The sequence below is a fragment of the Herpailurus yagouaroundi genome, unplaced genomic scaffold (genome assembly GCF_014898765.1).
Source record: "Herpailurus yagouaroundi ecotype Mexico unplaced genomic scaffold, PumYag 29, whole genome shotgun sequence".
Taxonomy (NCBI): Eukaryota; Metazoa; Chordata; class Mammalia; order Carnivora; family Felidae; genus Herpailurus; species Herpailurus yagouaroundi.
The window spans coordinates 63085824-63110711 of record NW_024412377.1 but is presented as its reverse complement, the minus strand read 5'-3'; the positions used below and the strand labels follow the sequence as shown (position 1 = coordinate 63110711).

The 24888-nt window shown below is 42.0% G+C and overlaps 2 protein-coding genes across 5 annotated transcripts in view; both read right to left on the bottom strand.

Moving 5' to 3' along the window:
* The window catches only part of BNIP1 (BCL2 interacting protein 1), a 16496-nt gene extending 2676 nt beyond the window's left edge, over nt 1-13820 (bottom strand). Inside the window, exons 1-7 of one of the 3 annotated variants that reach the window (XM_040445230.1) lie at nt 13679-13816; nt 11458-11550; nt 7439-7530; nt 5021-5122; nt 4144-4262; nt 3137-3191; nt 445-591 (exon numbers count right to left, since the gene is read on the bottom strand). In XM_040445230.1, coding sequence (XP_040301164.1) covers nt 558-591; nt 3137-3191; nt 4144-4262; nt 5021-5122; nt 7439-7530; nt 11458-11550; nt 13679-13762 — 579 coding nt within the window. In that variant the 5' untranslated portion in view covers nt 13763-13816 and the 3' untranslated portion in view covers nt 445-557. Of the gene's footprint in view, nt 592-1641; nt 3192-4143; nt 4263-5020; nt 5123-7438; nt 7531-11457; nt 11551-13678 lie in introns of those variants that run through there. The other 2 variants (XM_040445209.1, XM_040445220.1) reach the window with 2 other exon arrangements.
* A 4445-nt stretch (nt 13821-18265) lies between these two features.
* CREBRF (CREB3 regulatory factor) overlaps nt 18266-24888 on the bottom strand; it is a 58509-nt gene continuing 51886 nt past the window's right edge. For both annotated transcript variants that reach the window (XM_040445187.1, XM_040445195.1), the window contains one exon: nt 18266-23955. In XM_040445187.1, the coding sequence (XP_040301121.1) occupies nt 23840-23955 (116 nt within the window). In that variant the 3' untranslated portion in view covers nt 18266-23839. The remainder of the gene's footprint in view (nt 23956-24888) is intronic.

Below are 24888 nucleotides of genomic sequence, written 5' to 3'. Positions count from 1 at the left end.
ATTCAAGAAATGGACGTGAGTTTTCCTTATCCTCCTTCCCCCCCACTTTTCTCTTCCTTCTACCAGATCTGGCACTAAGGCCACAGCAGGAGAAGGAGAGAAAGGAGGATCAAAGCCTGAAGGCTGGCCTCTGAATGCCCCATGTGACAGCCATAAGCACTGTTGCAATGGCTCGTGGAGTCCCTGTGTTCCTGTAGGTGTCTCAATGACACCTTGCTCTGCTTGCCCTTTGCAAGCCAGCCACCTGCAGGAACCTGGGGAACTCTGTGCCTCCATCCAACCCGTAGACCAACTGGAGCAGACCGTGGAGGCATGGACTGGTTTACCAGAGCTTGGTAGCATGGCCAGATCTTGACACCGGACTTTAAAGGGCAAAAGCTGGTAATTCCCTATCTTACAAAAATGGAAAAAGCCGCTTTTTTATAATATAGAGGACCGTAGCGAGGAAAAGGGCCAGGGCAAGGAAAATGAGAAGTTTGTCCGTCAGCTCTCGGCGATTATATTTTGTGATAAGCTTCCGTCCCAACTGGATGGTCCCTGACATGGACTTAAACTCTTCATTTGCATCCAGGATAGTCCGGGAAGAATTGGCTGAAACAAAAGAGGGAGGAAGCCTGACTCAGAGACTGTAGAGCACCAAAACCAAAGACTTTGCTCTGCTGGCTGGGTTACCACTAAATAACACTGCAGTCTATAGCAAGTTCCCTTGAGCCAAAAGCAAAGATGTGAGCAGAGACAATCCAGAGGAGCAAAGAATAAGGATATTACAAGGAAAGCACTTCTCTAGGTCTCATCCAGCTTAGAGCGATGTGGCTTTATATACAATGTCACGGGGCCATAACTAGGTGTTCTCCAACATGAACATCACCAGGGAAAAAAGCAGAAGCGAGTTCCTTTCCTGACCACCAACTTCAGTTTTCTGAAGCAGGGAGGTGTTGAGAACCACCAGTCCCAAAACGAACTTGGGTGACTGTGGCCAGGCAATGTACGGTACGGGGGCAGAAGCTGGGGGGCGCCTGGGTGGCTCAGTCGGTTGAGCGTCCGACTTCGGCCCAGGTCACGATCTCGCGGTTCGGGAGTTCGAGCCCCGCATCGGGCTCTGTGCTGATGGCTCAGAGCCTGGAGCCCGCTTCGGATTCTGTGTCTCCCTCTCTCTCTGCCCCTCCCCTGTTCATGCTCTGTCCCTCTCTGTCTCAAAATAAATAAAAACATTAAGAAAAATTTTAAAAAGAAGCTGGGAGTCACCAAGACTGTCCAAGGTGCACCCCGCCCACACCCCTGACAGTCAGATCTGCTCTTTGTGGGATCACAAGAAGTTGGGCTGGGCCTTGCCACAAGCCCTCACACACACATACCAGTCCTTCAGTCCTGAGACACTGCTGTAGCTTTAAAGATGACGCACCTGTGCTCTGGCCACTGTATGAAATCTAAGGGGAGGTACATGTCCCTGAAGGCTCATTGTATCCAGGAGTCAAATTTACTTCTGAGTATGGGTATCTGGGCCTGACACTTGAGTATACGTGGCAAGATTCTCCCACAAAGCCTAGCAAGGCATCATCAAAACATCCACAGAATAAAATATGCTGTTAAAATGAGGTGTGAAAGAGCGTATGTGAAAATTTCCACTTATGGAAGAGAGAGGAGTATAAACAGTATTTAATCTGCTTGTGCTAGACATGCTTGGAAGACCTCAGGAGGATGTAAAAGAAAGTGGTAACAGTGGTTGCCCTTGGGGAGTAGACCTGGTGTCTACGAGGCAGCCCAACACGGCAGCCCCTGGACGTATGCAGCACATGAGCATGTGAAATGTGGCTAAACCAAATGGAGACGTCCCTAAGTGTCAAACACACACGGTTTCAAAGACTTAGCATGAAAAAAAAAAAAAAAAAAAAGAAGGTAAAGTATCAACAATTTTTCATATTAATTGCAGAGTGAAATGGTAATATTTTATATGTAATGGGTTAAATACATTCAAAGGTTTCTTTTTACCTTTTTAATGTGCCTACTGGAAAATTTAAAGTTACATACGTGGCTCACATTGTGTTTCTGTTGGACAATGCTGGCCTAGAGATTCCTCCTTAATCATGTAATATATGTTACCTTCTCACAAAATTAAAAGTTAATAAGTAAGTAAAAGAAATTACCAGAGGAAACAGAGAAGCATTTATATACAGGCAAATGAGGGGTGAAAACACTCAGATGTCAAAAATCCCTCTTGGTCCTCTTTCTCTATGCCTGCTGCCATTCCAAAAACCTAAGTAAGAGCTTGTTCAGAAAAAAAGCTAGTAGGCCTTTCTTTTTAAAAATCATAGAGGATTTTAAAGCATTGCCAAAGTAGACAGAATAGTATCACGAAATGCCCTGTGCCCATCACCCATACCCTAAACTGCTAACTCCCTGGCACTCTTGTCCTCACACTACTACCCCACTCAATTTCAGCAAATTCCATTATATCCCTAATATGCTTTAAACAAAACAAAACAAAACAAAACAAAAAACAAAACAAAACTGTAGTCCTAACAGGCTTTTAAATCAGGCTGACTTTCTGAGCTACAAGGAAAGGATTAACAATTGCATTCTTTTGGGGCATCTGGGTGGCTCAGTCGGTTAAGCATCTGACTTCGGTTCAAGTAATGATCTGGTAGTCCGTGAGTTCATGTCCCACACTGGGCTCTGTGCTGACAGCTCAGAGCCCAGAGCCTGCCTCAGATTCTGTGTCTCCCTCTCTCTCTGCCCCCTCCCCAACTCGCTCTCGAGCATGTGCTTTCTCTCTCAAAAATAAATACATTAAAAAAAAAAATTAAAAGTATTGGATTCTTTTTTCTTCAACAGCTTCTCTCCTGGTAGGAAAGAATGGGCCCCAAGAACAGCCCTGAAAACCCCAGAGGCCATCAGCATCTCTGTACCCTTCTCACCATTTAACTACATTATCTGTTTCCGGTATGTGCATGCGCAGTCCGTCACCTGCATCAAAGCAGAAAAGCCCTCAACTAACAAGGCCAGGCGGCCCCCCCTTTGGCATGTTCTCCAAGGCCTCTACCAAGGCTTGAGCCCCACCCCCAGCACACATGTAGAGGAGGTGACCGGCTGGTTCTGAGCCTAAATGCCCAGATACGTTTCAAACAGAGGGACTGACCTTGGGGACAAGCTGCTTGCTTTCCTTGTGCTTTGCTGCCTGTTTGAAGAGTGCACTGAAAAAAAAAGTGGCTCCAAATGACAGATACTGTTTAGGGGTGATAATGGTATCGTGCTCTGGTTTTGTTTGTTTTTTGTTTCACGAGCCTCTTTCAGAGAGACACACTGAGATATTTATAGATGATGTCTGTGATTTGCTTCAAAATAATCCAGATGAGGGCACGGAAGGGTGGAGCCGAAACAAGACTGGCCATGAGCAGACAGCTGCTGAAGCTGGGGGAACGGGTCCGTTGGACCTCTGCACCATGCTCTCTACTGTCTCTTTGTGAAATCTGCCAAAAGTGTTTCAAAGTGTAAACTCTCCTCTTCTGTTTTCCTGTATGGAAGACCCTGAAGAGGGCCAATTCTCTTCTGCATTACAAGAGAGGCACTATGGGAAAGCTGCTGGGAGAGAACCAGATGCTCCAGCAGCTTCTTCTATGGCCTTTGACTGTATCTTTTAAAAGCAGTTCACAGTGAAAATAACACTGGGGGGTATAATTGTAAGCCGAGGACCTAGCAGCCTCGTCGGCAGCCGATACACTAAACATCTCCCTAGGCAGTGATTCCCAAGCCTGCCTGGCCACATGGGTCCACAGAATGCCAGATAAAAAAATACAGACTCCCAGGCCCCTCCCCCGGCCCTGCTGGGACCCACTCTCTCCAGAAGAAGGCCTGGAGATCTCTGCCTTTCACATGAGACCCTGGAAGTGCTTCTGCTGGGGAAACATTTTATCAGTGGTGTGCAGATCTTCTAGTACAACCATGAAAACCAAAAAGAGAAGTAAGAGCAACACATCCCACTCTGGGCAAGACCACGCTGTCGAAGAAGTGAGAAGCCACCCATGTCAGCAAGCGTCGGGACTAGGGTGGGGGGCAGAGGTGGAAGAGCCTGGTGGCAGGTGCCAAGGCAAAGGCTCTGGAGCTGGTGTCTCTGGGAGAAGCTTCTAACTCCAGGTCTGGCTTTACCTAGCGTCTGCATGGCTTCCTCGCTCTGCTGAACCTGCTGGGACATCATCCTGCTGATCCCCATGAGGCTCTCCGTAATGGAACTGGACGTCTGGGCCAGGCTCTCTTTGGTGGTTTTCCTAAAAATCCAGAGTGGGAGGAGGAATGTCAACAAAAGCCTGACTGCGAGAAAACCCCATTTTCAAATGAGATCCCATTTTTTTTATTTATCAAGATACCATATATACTTAAATATCAATAATCGCAGTCAATGCCACCAAGGATGTGCTGAAGACTGCTACCCTTCTGTGAGAGCAATTCGGCAACAGGTATCAGGACCCTTAGAAATGTTCGTGCCTTTTGCCCAATAATCTCATCCCTGGGAATCTCTCCAAAGGAAATATCCAAAATGTGGACAAAGCCTTATGTCCTAAGACGTGCCCTTGTGTATTATTTATAATACTGACAAACTAGAAATGTAAACACATGCGAACAGGGGATTAGTTAATACAAGAGAATACTACGGACTCTTAAAACTTCGTTTAAAGAGTTTTCTAAAACAACAAGCAAGTCTTTGTGTTATACAATGTGAAGACGAGCAAGATACTAAATTTTATATATAGTACGATTTTTGACTTTGTAAAAAAAATAATGGGAGGAGACAATACATCACAACATTTGTAACACGATTACAGCTTATTCTCATTTTATAATTAATATTTTTCTTTATCAGTTTATTACAAGTAAGCATATATTTCTTTCCTACTTTAAAAAATACTACTTATATAATAAAATTAAGTACCAGTTTTACATTGAAAACAAGAAGGGGCTGCCTACAGTGGGTTTTGCACCTGGTCAATTCCATTATCAGGGCCCAGAAAGACAAAAAGAAAGATACCTTTGCCTTAAGAGGTCTCCTCCCTGGAGAAGTTCTGCTTTCTCTAGATTGTCGATAGCAATTTTGCAAGTGAGATTAGCCTTCCTCCATGAGGTCTGATTGCTGGAATCAGAAGGGTCTCGCATGAGTTTCTGTCAGTCAGATCAAGTCACCGCAAGTGAGTGATGGGGAAGGCCTGGCCCACAGAGCCCATCTCTACCTCCCGACATTTCTCCCTCTTGGCTGCCCCAGCAGCTGCCCCAGCTAAGGCTCCAACACCTCTGGTTTGGACCCTGGAGGCTGCCTGCAAGATGTTCCCCTACTGCCCTACTGCCCTACTGCCCATAGCTGTCCCTTTCCTTCCAGGGCAGCCAGAGGGAGCAGTTTGGCCACGGCACTTCTGTGTTTACAGCCAGCAATGGTTTCAGAGTTCAAATCCACCTTGGACATACAAGGCCCTGTTCTGTCAAGTCACATCTATAACACTTCAAGGCTCTGTCTTGTGTACTGGTTAGTTCCATTCCTTGAGAACCATGTCTCACTCATCTTTGGATCACCAGTAATTAGAACAACAGTTTCTGGCCCATTAGCCAATTAATATGTGTTATAAAAAGTAGAAAAATCATAGAAAGACCGTTTTCCCCATTATTTCTTTTCCAAGCTTTGTTTAAATTCCAGTTAACATACAGTGTAATATTAGTTTCAGGTGAACAATATAGTGATTCAGCACTTAGGGTTTGCTCGATATTTCTTTAAGATGTGCTGTCTTTTACACACCCAGACCGATCATGAACAATACAAACACAGTGTATTAGCAGAGCCCAGTTTGACACGATTTATTTACATTCTTTACCTGATCCCCCTTGTGAGAGACAACTCAAATTTGGTGAACAGCTCCCTGGGGTTAGCAGTGTAACCTTTGTTGATGGACTATAAAAATGTTAATTGGGCCCCTCAGAGAATCAAACTCAAGCACTGGAACTCTTAGGCAGCTGGATCACGTCAGTTTTGCTAACCCCTGAGATATTTACAAAGTCAAGCACGGGGCACATGAACTGAGAGGGTGTTTTTCTAATAGCACCTCTGTGCTTAAAACATTAAAACAAGTTCTCTGTCACCTGAACAGCACCTGCTATGCCATTTCACACCTGATATTTAAAAAGAATCAATTACATTTTCAAACTGTGGGCAAGGGAGCTCTGCTCGACCCTGTGACACAGAGATGAGTGAGCCATAGTGGCCGCCCTCAAGCGGCTCACATTTCTTGGGGAGAAAGACAAGCAAACAAAGGATTTGTTGGCCGGTGTGATAAGCACAATAACGCGGGCAAGCACAACTGCTGTCTCAACACGGCTTGCCAAAGTATTCATTTACTGCTTGCTCTCCCTACCTGTAACTCCACATCATGGATGGCCATTCTCAGACCCGTGCTGAGCCTGTTTCACCTCGTGTAATTTACTATACTTTATACAAGGGTCCTCTTTACTCAGTGTTTACAACCTGGGCATCCTTGGTGGCCAAGGGAAGCAAATGCCATCATGACACAGTGATACTACTGAGCCAAGCACTTAAACACCGGTCACCACGCACACATCCCTCCCTGCTTACACTAGTCTCTACCACGCCCACATCTTTGTCAGACAGTCTTCTCCTGATTGCTGGGTATTATAAACATAGCTGCTCTCAGCAAGGATAATGCTGGATCATCACCCAAATCAGAAGCAAAACCACAGACAAATACAGATCTGGCAGAGTTAGAGCAATTACAAGGAGGAAGAGAACACCTAGGAGGGCGATGACCAGCAGGGGCTTCAAGAGAATGACCTGGCTACCAGAGGACTGGGACAGATGATGGAGCCCTCCGATATTTTTGCAACAATAATCCTCTGTATGATATGGTACCAAGATCAAATGTGAAGGGACAGGTACGGTTTCATGCCATCAGACAATTTTGTTGGACAGTCCCCCAACTCAATACCAAGAAAGAGCACATACCTCAGTAATATAATTAAAGGTTAGCACATGAGTTATAACGATCATCTCCAAGTTATTTAACATAACATCACCTTAGTTACATCTTTTTGGTTTCATTTTTTAAGATAAGGTCCCATTTAAAACTTTCTAAATTTTGTTTCATCTTAAGTAGGTTCATTTTCAGCGGGCTTTTTCTGGTATCAATTATCCTTAAAGAAAAAGGACCTTGTATTACATGAGCAACCATTTTTTGGGTTTGTGTTAAAAATATAAAATATAGCATATGGTTAAATGCGCTTTTGTAACTATACACAATTTGACCTACCGATAGCCCCTACCTGCCCCTGCTTTGAGAGGACAGTCTGTGTATAAATGACACATTTAAATCATGAAGCCAGGTTTATTTAGGCAAAGCTCTGCACAAGCCTCCCACAGAGCAAGTGACCCAGCACAGGCCCCACCTACCTGAGCATCTGCTTCTTGTGATTCTCCACTTCCTGGAGCAGAACCTGCTTCTCTGACTCTTTGTCTTGCTCTTTAGCTGACTGCTCAAGCTCCTTTGGGGAAAACAGCTCTATGTTAAAATGATTTTAAAAGCCAATATAAAAACCAAAGAGCACTTCTCTTTCTAGGGAGGTTATATGATAGCACTTAAAAACGCTCCTAAAAGGGGCGCCTGGGTGGCGCAGTCGGTTAAGCGTCCGACTTCAGCCAGGTCACGATCTCACGGTCCGTGAGTTCGAGCCCCGCGTCGGGCTCTAGCCTGTTTCCGATTCTGTGTCTCCCTCTCTCTCTGCCCCTCCCCTGTTCATGCTCTGTCACTATCTGTCCCAAAAATAAATAAACGTTGAAAAAAAAAATTAAAAAAAAAAAAAAAAACGCTCCTAAAAGAGAACACTCAGGAATGCCAGGTGACATATAACAAACATCCTTCTAAATATAGAGCTGAGTTTGCAAGAAAGTTAAGGACAATCCCCAGGGCCCCAAGGTGAGAAGGAAACTAAGAGCCAGAGATGTCAGACTGTGAGTGAGGCACAACTGCCCTGGGATAGGACATTTACTCCTGTAGTCCGGGCCATGAATGGAATCAAAAGCGGGGGGGAAAAATTACTAAATAGGAGCCCCTTGGTCCCACTTTGAGATACATGCAAACATCAAACTGCTATATGTGTCTAAATGTTCATTCTCCATCTCTGTACCTATTTCATAATATACTGGTAGCAAACAGTTTGAAGATTTTAAAGCCTATATATGGACAGCCAAACAAAGTGTTGAGCTATCTGAGGCAGGGAGCCACAAATCCAGGACCTACAAAGGGATATCCCTCCAGTGAAAAGGTGAACTAGAAAACGTCTGTCAACCAGCATGAGAGACAGCATGGAAGCTTGTCCCTTTTTCTGCCCTGGGCTCTGGCTAGGATACAAAATATCTCCTGAGACTTTAAAAGCATGGAGCCACCCTCAAGCTGATCTGGAGTAACAATTCCTCCTCTCTGAATGGTTTGGGAATCTTCACGAGGAGAAATGAACATACAAAGTGCTTCCAGACTTACGACCCCAGGAGACATAGCAAAAGCAAATCCAAAAACCTCTGAAAAGACCTGCTGCCTTCAGTCCAGGTTGAACAAAAGTCCCACAGATAAGGTCGGCTGAAGAGGACTGCTCACAACCCAGAATCACCAAACGCCAGGAGACAAACGGTCCACCTCAGTGAGGGGCAGTGGACACAACAACTGGCAGTCTGAGACCCCCCAAGAACTTCACATGATGGAAGTAGCAGACAGACTCTAATGAAAGATGTCATTACACCTCAAGAATCAAGCCATGTTCTTTGTTTACAGATTAAAACAAGTTCCAGTTCCAATCAAGCTCCTGATGCTAAAAACATCAACATATTAGTGCATTTATATAGGCATTTATTTATTTATATACTCATTTATGTGTTAATTTGCACAAGCTGGTCAGGAACACACATCTGTATCCACCATTTCACTAGCTCAGAGATAACTTCCAATTAATGGTCCCAGATATGGCTGAGTCAGAGAAAAAAAAGAACATAAAGGAATGCAAGTTTTGCAAATGTAGTCAGTAAATTACTCGCTTAATTATTTACTTAAAATCTAGATTCCCAGGCACCTGGGTGGCTCAGTTGGTTAAGTGTCCAACTTCACCTCAGGTCATGATCTCACAGTTCATGAGTTCAAGCCCCATGTCGGGCTCTGTGCTGACAACTCAGAGCGTGGAGCCTGCTTCTGATTCTGTCTCTCTCCCTCTCTGCCTCTCCCCTGCTCACACTCTGTCTCCCTTTCTCAAAAATAAACATTATTTTTTTTAAATAAATAAACATTAAAAAAAAATCTAGATTCCCTACCAAAATGTGAACTCCAGGAAGGCAGGATTTTATCTAGTGTTCATTATATATATTCCTTGTGCCTGGCACATTATTAGGCACCAAATCACTGAATGGAAGAATGGATGCATGGGAAGAAGGGAGGGAGGAAGGAAAGAAGGAAGAAATGTATAGTTTCCTCATAAAAGGGAGTTCTGTCATAGAGAACCAAATAGTTGTGGAAGAAAAGAAAGGGGTAAAATAGTTCTCAAATTCCAGTCTGAGAACCACATACACAAAGACATTCACACAGGTATTTACACATAGTCAGTCGATGCCCAGCTGAAGCATATGTTGAGGATATGAGGCCAGTTCCCCAGTACTACACAATCTTGTTGCAAATACACAACGTAGTCATTCATAAAGAGCTAAAAACATCAAATAGAAATCTTGTATATATTTCCTGGTATAAAGGTTCAGGAAATGCAGATAAAACTGGGATGGGGTTATTCATTCACTGACCATGTGCTTATTAAGTCTTTACTAGGTGCCAGGATATTCTGGTGCTCGAGGAGGTGATTATGGGAGAGAGGGACATAATAAATATGTAAATGTATCAGTGAAGTAATTTCAATTAGTGAAGGAAATAAACACTGAGCAAACAGAAAGAACATGAAAATACTTAAGGTGGTGGGTGTGGCTGCAGAGTTGAAATCATGAGAGTCGAAGAAAGGTCTTTCAGGGAATGCATTAGCTTTAAAAAGCAAAATAAACGAAAAACCAAAAAGCAGAGAAGTAGTCCAAATAAAATGCCCTTTGATACAGAACTGGCTAGAAAACTAGGACTATAAAAAAAGAACGAGGGGGGCGCCTGGGGGGCGCAGTCGGTTAAGCGTCCGACTTCAGCCAGGTCACCATCTCGCGGTCCGGGAGTTCGAGCCCCGCGTCAGGCTCTGGGCTGATGGCTCAGAGCCTGGACCCTGTTTCCGATTCTGTGTCTCCCTCTCTCTCTGCCCCTCCCCCGTTCATGCTCTGTCTCTCTCTGTCCCAAAAATAAATAAACGTTGAAAAAAAAAATTAAAAAAAAAAGAACGAGGGAGCACTCTAATACTGATATGGAAAGATTTCCAAAAGATACTGTTAAGTTTTAAAAAGTGGTGTTTTAGTATGCTACCTTTTATATGAGAAACTGGAAATAAGAAAATATATTTGGCTTTTTTTAGTATTTGAGTAGATACACCATGAAAAGATACCTAAGTAACAAATGTGGTTACCTGTGTGGAGGAGAGGAACAGAGAATAATAACACTCATACATGGGACTTTCCACTGAGTGTCCATATTCACCCATGGGCATACATACATAGAATGTATACACATACATGAGAAAGTAACAGCCTTTCAAAAATAAAAATTCAATTATAAATCAGTGCTACAGACGGAGGCAAAAAAAGATCAGCGAGGTTCAGTGACCTTGCTAAAATTCTAAAGTGAACTCTTAAGGCAGAAAGTACTTATTTTCAAAACTGCCCTTGAAAATCCCTTAGGAAAGCAATACACAGGGCCCAGACATACTATTTCTCAGGTCCAAATGGCCACTTTTGCTACCAGCTTTGAAACAGACTATCCTCTGTTAAGCAACAAGAGTTGTTGGCTGGCCTGTGGGGCCAGGTCACAGGACAAGCACAGATCTGTAAACTCCAGTACCAAGGGTAGTGGAGTGAGTGAGACCAAGGGCCCCAGGACCCACCCAGCGACGGGCAGGCCCATGTACTCATCTTATTCTCTCTAGGGCACAGCAGCACAAACAGGCTATGCAAACAGGTACTTCTCGCTCCACTGGTTTTGAGATTGCACATATGCCATAGTGGGATTCAGGAGTGTTATATGTGCATATGATGTGATTGGAGACCTCAGAAACAGGGAGGAAGAGGCTGGGCAAAGAGCAGCAGGAAACAAACAAACAAACAAAAAAACACCTCAAGAGACAGTAGCAACACATTCAAAAGTTCTTCACTTTGACCTTGAGAGCAAGTTAGTACAGTTACCCTCACTGTCTAAATGTCTACTGAAGAAACCGGACAGCGCTCAGGCGGCTCCCGGATGGAGCCCCCTCATTGTGACGCATTCTCCACATCTTACTTCTGCAGCTACTCACCTGTATTCTGTGCCGCAGTTGCTGAAACTTCTCTTTCACTTTAGTATTCAGTTCAGTAAGTGCACTTAATGGTCCTGAACAATCCCGAATATCCTAGGAGACATTGAAAAGGTGAGAGGGACTTTCTCAAGGCAATGAAGTGAAATGATACCATCTGTACAGTGAGAAGACTGGCTCAGATCACAACTAAGGCTGGCCTACTGCCTGTTAATTCATCCTGATCTTTGCTGTTTACCTCAGCAACACAAGCAAAAACATTATCATTTACATTTCTCTCCTATTTCTGTAATTCTGAGCAGGTAATACAAAAGTATGAAAAGAAACACAGCTGTCCTGACTTATTAGTTCCTGATTTCAACAAAACACCACAGGATCAGTATAAAAGGCTTAAAGCAGCTTGTATGTCCAACAAGAACGGACATCCAAAAGTGACACTATAACTTTAGAACTTTCCAACTTGAAAATCAGGATCAACTCCTGGCATCATATGACAAGATTAACTTCACCCTGATTTTACAAACCATCTATTATATATCAATCACGGTGTTTACAGACATGTTCAAGGGGAGATCTAGAATTGGTTTCTACAGACATGTTCGAGGGGAGATCTAGAATTGGTTTCTGGGCATCCAAAAGCCCTGGGGTCAGGTTTTAGAGCAGGTTCTGGAGCCAGAGTATGCAGATGCTGTAGCAATTTCTTAGCTGTGTAACAAAAAGTCATGGAGTTCTCTGTGCCTCAGTTTCCTCACCACATTACCTACCACATAAACCTTATATGTATGTAAAGCACTTTGCAGGGGAGCTGGAACACAGTAAGAGTGCAGTACACCTACGTATAATCAATCTTTCTCGTTTGCAATCATGAGAACCCAAACACAGTACAAAAGGGGCTTACCCAACTTAGATTATGTGAAAATGTTTTATTTGTATGAATCCTACGCTTATTTTTCCAGAGTCAGCCCAGAAGTACTGCAGTGTGTATGGAGAAGAAGTAAAGTTGAAGAAGTTTAAATGTTTGCATCAAGTTTCCTCACTTGTTCTCTGACTTATTAAACCCCACTTCTTGCACCATGATAAAGCACTAATTTGGTTTATCCTGCATCGGGTTTCCATGGGGAATCCAACTTTCCTTCAGTTTTTGCCACAGTTACTTGCAAACTCTGAGTCTACATCTAATGTTTATTAAAAAAAATTTTTTTTAACGTTTATTAATTTTTGAAACAGAGAGAGACAGAGCATGAACGGGGGAGGGTCAGAGAGAGGGAGACACAGAATCTGAAACAGGCTCCAGGCTCTGAGCTGTCAGCACAGAGCCTGACGCGGGGCTCGAACTCACTGATCGCGAGATCATGACCTGAGCTGAAGTCGGCCGCTTAACCGACTGAGCCACCCAGGCGCCCCTACATCTAATGTTTAATAGCATCTGTTGGAAATGGAAATGACTTGCCTGAAACCAAGGTTTAAAACTCTTGGTTTCTTTTTGATAAGTTCAAGGGATCATTTCTACATTCCTAACTCTTGCTTGTGCCAATTGGTTCATCGCTCTGCTGCCTTCTACCTTAAATAGCTTAAGGCAAAACACCTCAATTACCCCATCAGTTAAAGAAAGTTGTAGAGACTCCCTAAGCCCCTTCTCTAGGCGGACTTTCCTCGTCCGGGTCGCAGTTTTGCCCCAGGCCTTGGCATTTTACCTGATTTCCTCATTTACAGAGTCACAACTACGGCCGAGGTTACGTTCATTTCACCTGGTGCCTCCCGTGTCAGGCGGCCTTTGGTGTCACCGGGCACCAGACCCAGAGGAGCAGGTCAGGAGTGGGCGGGGCCAATGGCTCTCAGGACTCCACCAACTGGTGGGGAGGGCGGTGTCAGAAGGCGGGGCCACCCAAGGTGACAGGTATGTTGTGTGGCGGTCCGGGTCGAGAAATGGGAGTGGGAGGGACCAGTGGGGGTCACAAAGGGTAAGCTTGGTCAGGATGGGGGAGCACGAGAGTGTCCAGAAGAGGGCAAGGCAACCGCAACTGGATAGAGGATCAAGGCCAATGGTCGAGGAGATGGACCAAAGGGGGAGGGAGGGAGCAGCCGGCCCTGGGACGGGGCCAACGACCTCGGAGACTTGACCAAGCGGGGAAAGCTTGGGAGTGAGACCGCCGAGCTTACAGGAGGCCAGAGGAGCCTGGGTTTAGGGCTGCTGGGGCCCGACACGGGTCCCGGGAATTAGTACCTGGATAAGCGCCTTCACCTCCAGGTCAAATTTGACAATCTCTTGGTTACAGATACGGACGTGGACATCCTGGGGAGCCGCCATGTTGAGGACGCCGACTACGGGCGGCGGCGGTGCCCAAATTTAACCGCGTTTCAGCATCGCCTTCCTTCCGCTCCAGGTCTTGCAGCAGCGCCCCCTAGAGACCGGCTTGAGGCGAGCGAGCGTGGCGGCGATGAGTCCTGGGGAGTATCCCTGAAAACGCGGAGGGAGTCGGCTCTCCCCTTGGTGTGGTCCTAAGAAAAGGAAGAAGAGAAGGAGTATCAAGGGCGTTTTAACACTGACCTCTCCACATCTTCTATCTAAGAGCCATTCTAATCACTACATATTTTTTTTGGATTAAGGTGGGGGCGGGGGGAGAAGACTGGAAGGAAAGTATCCCTTGGGATTCTCTAGAGGGTGGAATTAACAATTTTTTATATTTCTTTAAACTTTCTTGTATTTTTCATATGTTCTACGGTGAATATAAATTGTGGAATAAATGCAAAAATGATAAATGTTATTAATACTTTTAATGTATGGGATTCAAGGCAGTTCTCTTAGAGCACCTCCTGTTGGTCCAAGGGTTCTAAAATCACAACTGATCAAGCCACCTCCCAGCTTACACCTCTTCTGTGGCTCCTGGCAGTTCCCCTTTGTGTACAGTTGGATTTATTAAATCTACCTCGCTGGAGTAGTTTTGATGGAAATAATTAAGAGCAGACTCTCAGAAAATGGTGGCTCTTCGTTTTATTTTTATTATCAAATTGTCCAAGTTTCTTAGCTGATCTTCAAGGCCATCAGCCACCGCATCTCATCCCACTCCTGGATTCCTCAGGCTCTTTTTAGATCTGTAGCTTTGGAATGTGCTGTTCCCTCTTCTCAGAATGCGTTTCCCCTTTTGCTCCCACCCTGCGTACTTTGGTTCACATCAGCAAGCATGAATTAGGAAGACCTGAATGCCTAGTTTAATCCTCTCAACCACACTTGAAATAGTTATACCCCAGTTTTACAGATTGGCAGATGGACTAAGAGTAGGTCAAAAGTGAAACAAAACTGAACATCCTGCCCCAAGGCTACCCAAGTTGAGAGTGGCAGAGCCTTAACTGAGAGCCACATCTTCCCTCAAAACTCAACACATGGCTTGCCCATCTGTGTTACTCCAGTGCTCCACGCACCCTCCCTTAAGGGAAGCTTGGGAGTCAACCCTGCTTGAATCCTGCTGGACAACCCACTTCACATCTCTGTGCCTCAGAAACTTGAGGCTAACTGGTGATAATCACAGGGATGGCTGGAGCATTAAATGAGGTAATACATGAAAAGCACCAAGCACCGTGTAGTAAATGCAGCATATGTTTAAAAGCTCAACGTGCATTAGCTGCTATTACATTGCTGACATTTTTGGAGTACTTCCTATGTGCCAGGCACTTTGTACAAAGTTCTTAATGTGTTTCATCTAACAATTCTCACAACAACCCTACGAGGTAGAATTGTCTGCATTTTACACATGAAGAAACAGGCACAGGATGATTTGCCCAGGGCAAATGGAAGTGCTAGATGAAAGGATATGTGCATTTTAAAATTTAGATACAAACTACCAGATTGCTCTTCATAGAGGTTACGTCAGTTATACACAGCAAGGTGGTACAAATGCCTGCGTTCCCATGGCCTCACCAACATGGTGTGCTAAACACTAGGATTTTTCCCAGTTTGATTAAGTGAAACTGCCATCTTTTAATGTGCATTTCTCTTATTATGAATGAGATTGAGTGCTATTTGTAGTTACTTTACTCATTTCTCTATTGGGTGGTTGGTTTTTCATACTAGTTTCCAGGAGCTCTTAATATATTAGGAGGATTATCCCTTAGAGATGAGTTTTTTTCATAGTCTATAGCATTTTGACTTGGCTTATGATGTTTTTGACTTTAAAAAGATTTCAATTTTTTATTTTTGTTTCACATAGAATTTGTCGATCTTCATTTATGACTCCTGAATTTGGGATCCAAGTTAGAACATTCTCCCCACCCCCTCCCACAGATTTTAAAGGAATTGCCCACATTTCCTGTTATGTATACAGTTTGAAATCTGGTGTGAGATACAAGCCAACTTTTCTTTCTCCAGAGTTTCCCAGTTGTTCCAACGCTATTTTCTGAAGAATCCGTCTTTTTTTCTCCCTGGTTCTGGATGGCACATTTACCATAATAAATTCTTATGTTTGAATCTGTTTCTAAACTTTTCCTTCTGTTCTATTGGCCTATTCATTTATGCACCAAAAATTTTTAGTTTTATTTATAGTTTTATGTGTTTTAATGTTTGGATTAAACACCCAATCTTTTTTTCCCCCTAGCATCATCTTCCAGCTATTATTTTTTTCCCCATATGAACTTAGGTGTTTTTTTAAAAAAAACCCATTGGTATGTCTTATTGAGATAGCATTACATTTGTTAATTTTGAGGACAGCTTCATGTTGTTGGCTGCTCCAGTTCAAGAACTTGGGTCTTTCTTTCCATTTGTTCATGTCTTCTTCTATGTCCTTCATATTATTTTAAAGTTTTCTTTATCCAGACCCTGTACATTTTAAGTTCATTCCCGGTGATGTTTTAAGTTTAGAATCTTTTAAAGAAACTGACATTTTTCAGATCACTCAAAAGTTTTGGATCCTCAAATAGAAGCTCCCTATTTAGGATGCATGACCTTGGGCCTCTATGCAACTGAGAGTCTCCATGCAATTCTCTACATAGCAATTAGAGAAGAAAACACAGATCCCCTTTTCTCCACCTCCAACATGCTCCCTTCTAACGAAGAGACCCAACTCTAAGCCCTTAATCTAGAGGCCATCTTTGAGGGATAGACGTAGTGTGGTGACCCACACTCTCGATCACAGGCTGCTTTGGCCAACACTATTTTGCTTCTATCACCTCTACCCACACATCCTGAGACTAACTTTTGGTTACTACGTCTGCTTGGTTTTAGCTTTAGTTCTTTCTGGTTTCAGATTCTAAGCCTATTATCTCACTCCTACACAGATACCATTATATGCTGCCTGTGACCTGGCCTGGCCCTTCAGGAGTACGAATCGTCTCTCAGTGCAGACAGCAGACAGGAGTTTGAATTGGGGCCATCACACACGCTGGGTGTGAGGTGAGTCTCCTCAACGGAGTTTATTCTCCTTTGTAAGATGGACACAACCACCCACCTCACTGCGCCACGGAGAGCAGAGTTACCTGACAGGAAAGCACCTAGCAGGGGTTTAATGAATGCTACCCCCAGCCTTCTAGACTTTTTTTTTTTTTTTTTTTTTTTTTATTCTGGGGAGAGCGTAAGCGGGGACAAGGCAGAGAGAGGGAGACAGAGGATCCAAAGCGGGCTCTGTGCTGACAGGCTGACAGCAGAGAGCTGGATGCGGGGCTCAAACTCACAACCCATGAGATCATGACCGGAGCCGAAGTTGGGCACTCAACCAACAGAGTCACTGAGGTGCTCCTAGCCTTTCTAACACCCTCTTCCTATTATAAACCTTTCAGCAGGAATATTAAAGCATTTCCCAACTTATGTCTTGCTTGCTTGCTAAAGAGCTCTCCTGGTTCTGAAATCACTGGGTGAGGAGGGACAACCGAACAACCCATTTAACTAGGTGCTACCCACAAAAGGTTTGGTTTCCTAAGGACTATACTGACTTGGCTCACCCAACTCCTTAAAAGTTCCCAGACCATGACAGAGGCTCCTGGGATGGAGGTCAAGTCCTGAAGCAGAACCAGTCCCTGAGAGGCCACGTCCACTTTGCTCTCTGATGGCCCCAATATCCCTTGAATGAAGCAAAAGAGCTTTTTGCAAGAGTCCTGGGACATCACGAACACAAGCCTGTCAATTCTTCCCTAATCTACCCTACTGGATGTGGTACCCGCATCCTTGCAAGTATCTCGGCAATAACGTACCCAGAACCCTTTCCATTTGTAACAGCTCTTGTCTTGTTCCACGATCCTGTTCACATGCTGCCTCCCCTCAGCAACCTCAGGAGTTCCTGGATGTCTCTCTAATCTCTTTACAGTCCGTACCTAGCACAAGTCTTGGCGGAGCATGGGCTAAACAAATGCTTGTTGGCTGAAGGAACACAGTGCCACGGTGGTGTTCACTCAGGTCCCCTCACTTAAGGCTCTGTGTATATACCCAGCCTATCTCAGAGACGTACTTTGATTAAACATACAAGCACATACAAATGTTTAAGTCAGGAGAGACTTGAAACATTTTATTTCCCTTGCTTGCCTGAAGAATCAAAGACGAAAAATACATGTAACTAAACTATGTTCCAAACTATGAAGAATGCAAATGTTTTCATCAACAAATAATTTTCCATAATCACTAACTTTCACTAGAGTTCTGAAAAAGCCCGAAGTGTCCAAAACGTTAGCTCTTTATGCCCTACACCAAGAGAGGGGCAGCACAATCCACAGTTCACTGCTGTCTTTAGTTTGCAATTTCTTTGCAGACGAGGAGATGGTTAGCCACCTTGGTAAACGACAGAAAAGCAACAGAGAAGGGAAGGGCGAAAACATGAGGCAAACAATTCAAAACCTTTTCATTTTTTTTTTATTTTAAATTACAAAGGATGTTGCATACACTGATGAATCTGTATCTGACTAGAAGTGCTGGGGGGGTTGGAAGGTGACAGAAAACAAAGGCAACATTTGAATTGCCTCTTCTTCTGAAAAGAAAAACTGCACAACTATTAACCAACATTTAATAGAATAATTTTTAAACAGCTCATGCGTCAACAAGATAAAATTCTTTCTAGACAAAAGACAAGACTGAATCCAATAAGTTTCATAGCTCCAGTTGGGGGAATGGGGAAACAAAACTACAGAATATTTATGATAGCATTACAAACAGGATCCTACGCCACTACGCAAAAGAGGTTGCCACATTGTATGAACGAATGCTCTGAATTCTTGCCCTTCCACTCTTCTCTTGTGACTTCTCATGTGCGGTCAGCCCTAGTATCAACTGTTAATCACAAATGCTAAGTTGGAGGACAAATCCTAGGGAAAGAAGGTTAAAAAAAAAAAAAAAAGCAGGCAGCGGAATACAGTGTCATAAAGATGCGGTGGAGAAGGCAGATACAGTACGCACATACACATTTCTGTTATTTGGTTCCGAAAAAAACAAAGGGCGAAGGGCAAGACACAGTAGTCCGTCCCGCTCCCATACACCCAGAATTTAATTACCTACACACCATTGTGTTTACATGGTTATGAAAGAGGCAAACCTAGTTCACCTGAACTTGGCACACTGAGATACCGGACCCTCGTGTTCTTCGCTAGCCACCACGTCTTCGATTCCAAGATAACTGTTTGGAAGCAGTTTTAAGGTTCTAGTCCCTCACTACTACACCCAAACCTCTCTTTTCTAAAGAAAGATGGCAATTTGGCATCATTCAGTTCCTAGGTGTAATTTCTACAATTTCAGTCAGTTTACTAAGCATGAGGATTATGCTTCAACACATAATCCCACTCGCCTATGGAAGTGTAAAACTGTCAGTAGTACATTTTCATCATCTTTTCCCAACATGCTTATTCCTTAAAACGAAACAACTGTTCCTACAGCGGACATTCATTGTTCCATCCCAATGTGTTTGAAATATTAAAAAAAAACATGGAGTCATCTTCTCATAATGCCCTTATTAAGATTACAAAGATTACAAAAGAATCCACAAGTATTACGGCACTGTGTGAGACTTATTTGTCATGATCCAAGGGAAGAACAAGACTGCAATTCTGTGCAAAGTTGTGGAAATGGCCTCAGTTCCATGGGAAATGGTATTCCACAATCGACTTCACTAGAAGGATAATTGAAACCTTTTACTTTAACACTGAAAGCATAATTCAATGCATTCTCAAAATTCAAGTTTCAAGATTTGGAGAGATGCTAACATTCTCTTACATAATTAACTAGAAAATACTTGAACAGAATTTTAGGAAGACTATATAAAGAAAGGGAACATAAGCTTTTGTTAATTCCTGCTGAAGGCAACTTGAATTTGTTTCTTAGAAAGTTAACTAAATCTTAGCAGCTAAAATATTTTTAAATGTATGGAATAAAGAAAAGCACATCCATTCTTGACATTTTGGTGAATAAACTAACAGCTTTATTAATGAAGGCAAACATCAGATAATTGTATGAATAGTATATATAAAAAAAGAAATCCAAACTAACAGCATTGTATTTCAAAAGTACTGTACTTCTGTTTCTTTTAAAGAGACTTGTCATCTGTTTTATAAAACAAACAAAACGGGTATTCTTCTCCTAAAAAATTCTGGAAAGATGAAATAGTCAATTTCAAGCTGATGAACTGAACACACCTTTCTTTAAATGCAGACTATTGCTACGGAGCAAATAAAGTCAAGCATCAGAAAGAAGATGTAGGACAAATTCATGAAAGTCAGAAAAAAGGGATGTAGTGAAATTACTGCTAAGTCTTTCCCTCTCATATTTAAAGACCATTCAAAACTGGTCTTCCATACAAATATAAAATAACTGTGAAGAGAGGGAATTTGAAACCATACCCATCTGAAATCCTCCACGATGTGTTTATAATTGCTCTGATTCTCTTACCAAAAAGGTCAAAGTGAAAGATTTAGGAAGTGGAAGGGAATGAAGATGTTCAGTTTCAATGTACAAGTAAGGCACAATATAAAGCCACATCATAATCTGTCATGAAGGATATAGGAAAGGACAAGAATCATACATGGTACAGTAGGACAAGCAATCATATTGACTGAAAAAGTGTGGCACCCAATTCAAAACTCAGACAAGATCTTAACAAGAACAACTGGACAGCATGCTTTCATATGGAGACAAACTCTATAAAGAATCCAGTGTATCTGAAACGAGGAAGAACGTTTTTTGTATTTTTTTTCTTAAATCATAGTAGTACTCGAGTCAAAGTTTATAATTGCTTTTGGAACAATGGGTTTACTTGAGGTGAATTCACAATGCCTTCACTTAAAGTAAGATTCTGGACTTCATTATGAGCTATCTGTATACCATGTATGAACACAGAAAACCTTTAGAGAGCTCTTCTCTAATGATCTTCGCCCAAAAATACATGCCACAATTTTCAAAAACAGAACATGTACAATTGTTGGGGTTTTTACGTTACCCTTATAAGATCTGTTGTGTGATACACTAAACGTATATATTTGAATGACAATAGAGGAAGCAGATTATTACTGGCATTAAAGTACAACCATTTCTAGACGGTTTTAAATGCCACAGAGTCCCCTGGTTAAAATGTAAAGCTGCACAGCTTGCCTATGTCATCTTTATGATAAAGTTAAAACAGCAAGAGGATTTAACTTTCACTCTACATTTTACTGCCAGGTTTTTTTTTATTTAGATCAAGTATCGCTGCAGCATTCTGACCAGCCCAGATTTAGCAGCAAATGGCAGGAATCATATAAAATGCAATTTTTTTTTTAACAAAGTGCTTTTCTAAGATATACATACATATATAAATAGGTACAAAATAAAGTGTCAACATTAAAAAGCTCAACTATTTAAAAGCTTTTAAACTATTTAACTTAAGTAGTACATATAAAACACTGAAATGCAAGGATATGGAATCTACTAAACAGATTCAAAGTCTTTTTTTTTTTTTTTCTGAAATGCAAGACCAAAAAATCAAATTCTGGTTTGCAGACAGGAAAAAAGTATCAAAAACCAGAATTCCTAACAGAGCAGCTAGAAAGGGACAATTTTATAAACCTCATCAGCTGAATCTCTATCATGAAGTGATTTTCACCTGATTGCAAAACTGCCATATTTTGGAACATGTTTCAATCTACTAAACACACTCTGTCAAAACTTCAGATACTTCCAAGTTATAAGCCTGTGCTCTGCCTTCTCCCACCTGAAGAGGAAAAACTTTAAACAATGAGCTTACGTTCTATTAAACCATTAGATCTGAGCTTATTGCCTGTTGAGCATGAATGCACTGACCAGGTACATTTCCACCAAGCACACAGGAAAATCTTGTGTATCACAGTTCAGCTAAGGTGTTAATCCTTTTCGGAGTTTCCTTTTCATGATGTCAAAGAAGCATATAAGGACATAGTTCAGTTGTTACTGTGTGTTTTAGAATCAAGCCTTTATAAGCTATAGCTTCATATGCCACAGCTTACAGATAGCGGTGAGGGTTGGGGGAATAAAGTAGAAGAAAAGGAAACACACTGTAAAAACAAAATATAATTAAGGAATAAATTCTCCAGGGAGTAACGGAGAAATGGTTGGAGAAATATATACTTTCCCAGCAGCTAGGTCTGAAATTTTTGGTATTTTTTTCTGGGCTAGATAGGATTTTTTTTGTTGTTTTTTTAAGTATAGTTTTTAAGCCACCAGTTTTCAGAGTTCAAAACACAAGATTTGAGAATCAACAGTAAGAGAGACAGAATGGAAAGATCTGTGGGGAAGGTTTATAATGCTGCCTTGACACAAGAAATTTCTCATCAAGAGGTAAAGCTTTAACATAGTTAAAACACTGACTAATGAAGCTGTTTTATGTGAGCAAAAAAGAGCACCTAAAAACTAAATGTGTTAATTATTTCTCAGTTCTAGAAACATAGAAGAAGTCACATGTAAGTCTGAAGAAGCTAGTTTGAAAATACCTGTACAAAAATATAAAAATCTATAAATTGTTTTTGTTTTAAGCTTGTGTTGATCTTTGAAAATATTACATGCACAATAATACATTGATTGGAAAAGTGGCAACTAAAGAATTAGATATTTTTAGCTTTTTTTTTCTTTCTTTACATATATATATATAATACAATAAAAATAATCTGTATTTTGGTTGTTTGGTGGAAGTATACTACAATAAGCTAAATAAACTTTAATTTTCAAGGTCAAAAACTATTTTACCAATAGCTTACTAAAATGAAATATATTAAAATTTCCTACAATAAGTGCAGAAATAAAAAGACTTACGGACATCTAAATGGCCACCAACTTATCTACTATGGAAGCGAATGAGAGGAACAGCAAAATAATATCTGTATGTGTGGATGCTCCTTCTGTAGATAATTGGACCCAAACAGAAATAAGATTCACAGTTCAGTAAGATCCCTAACCCTGACCTTTTCATTTTTCTGGGTTTTTTTTCCTTTGTTTTTCATACATTCATACAGTATCATGTAAGCTGTGCAAAACTTTACTTAGACTGGCAGTTTGCCATATCAGTTGCATTTGTCTTTGGTACAAAAAATAAAACAATCGCAATAATGTGCAAGTATTTGTCTTCTTCCGGTCAAGTACCGAAATAGGAGTTTTCTAGAGCCATCTTTTTTTTGTTTGTTTTTTTGTTTTGTTTTTTATACAATACACAGACTCTGTGGCATATATCTACATTTCAACATAGTCCTATATACATTCAAAAAATTTGAAAAAGAGTTGGAACAAAAAAACATTTAAACCCCATAATTTCTCCATCTATATATCTTGTTTCTCCTCAGTAGGGTTTTCATCATACAAAATATTACCAGTTTTATAGTTTCCCCAAAATACAAGGCACAAAGAATATGCTTTTTTTTCTTACTTGCACAGACATTATATATATATCTATATATATATTTATATATACCATATTGAGCTCGGAAAATGAACTTCTAATATGGCACATGGGCATGAGTGCTGGGTTGTGCCATGTACAAGTGAGATTAATGGTTGTGGAAAAATCAGAACAGAAGGAATAATTCTAAAAACAATCTAAACGGACTGTTTAAAAAAATGCTTCCTCAATTTTTTTGTGTGGTTCAGAGCATAAACCTGCCACAGTATTTGGCATTTACTAGTATCTTCACTCCTCCGAAACTTGTTTGACTTTAACAGATTTTCGCAATCTGTACCTAAACGTTTACTTAAATGTACACGTTCCAATTCTGATGCCAGTAGCAGTTTTAACCATGGTTTATGCTCTGAAAATGCAATAATCAAGTATTTTGGATCATGCTTCACTTATGCTACTTAGTTCTTAAAACAATGTAACCTAATCAATGTTTACATAATGCTAAACTGACATGCAAAACAGAATGAAAATTTACAATGAATAATGTGACAAACAGACATTTCTGACCAGTGGTCCAATGAGGCTGATTACACTTTTGATGTTGGTATCCTTAGTCCTACAAGGCCTCCAGTGGGATTGCCTTCTGCCGTCTTCTCTAACACTTGGTTAACAAATTCTGAGGTTTGCCCAGCCACTGGGAGACCTAGGAAAAAGAAATAAGGCACACTTAGGCACAGAATTGGCGATGGCATAGATGGAAGGTGAGAAGTAGGCAGATCTGAAGGTCAGGGGTGGCCCCCAGCTTGACACCAGTCCAAATGAGTACTCAGCTGCTTGCTACTATAGAAATTCAATCTCCTCGTCAGATTAGAGCCTACAGTTTTAAAATGTGTATTTATTTTGAGAGAGATGGGGGGAGGGGATGGCAGAGAGGGAGGGGGGGCGAGGGGCTGGGGGGGAGAGAGAGAATCCCAAGTAGGCTCCATGCTCAGCACAGACCCCAAAACGGGGCTTGATCCCAAGACCATGAGATCATGACCTGAGCTGAAACCAAGAGTCAGATGCTTAACTGACTGAGCTACCCAGGTGCTCCAGAGCCTATAATTTTTAGATTAGAAAGGTCAAACCAATAATGAAGAATGGTTAATCACCATTTTTAAGTGGGGGAGATGACAGGTAATAGGTTCCAAAAAATAGTCCAAGCCCAAACCCACACCCACCAACAAGCATTGTTCCCCAGCCCAGCATGTTTGCTCTGTTTTTTCAGCCAGTCTCTTCCAACTTCTCCAGCCTCTGTGCATCCCATGGATGGGTTTCACCCATGTAACTGAAAACTCTGATCTGAGGGATGTTTTCAGTAATTTTTAGAACTACTGGATTAAGTTTATGTTCCCTTTTTTTATTAAAAAAATTTTTTTTAACCTTTATTTTTGAGACAGAGAGAGATAGTGCATGAACGGGGGAGGGTCAGAGAGAGGGAGACACAGAATCTGAAACAGGTTCCAGGCTCTGAGCTGTCAGCACAGAGCCCGACTCGAGGTCCAAACTCATGGACCGTGAAATCATGACCCGAGCCAAATTCGGCCACTTAACCGACTGAGCCACCCAGGTGCCCCCCCCCTTTTCTTCATTTTAA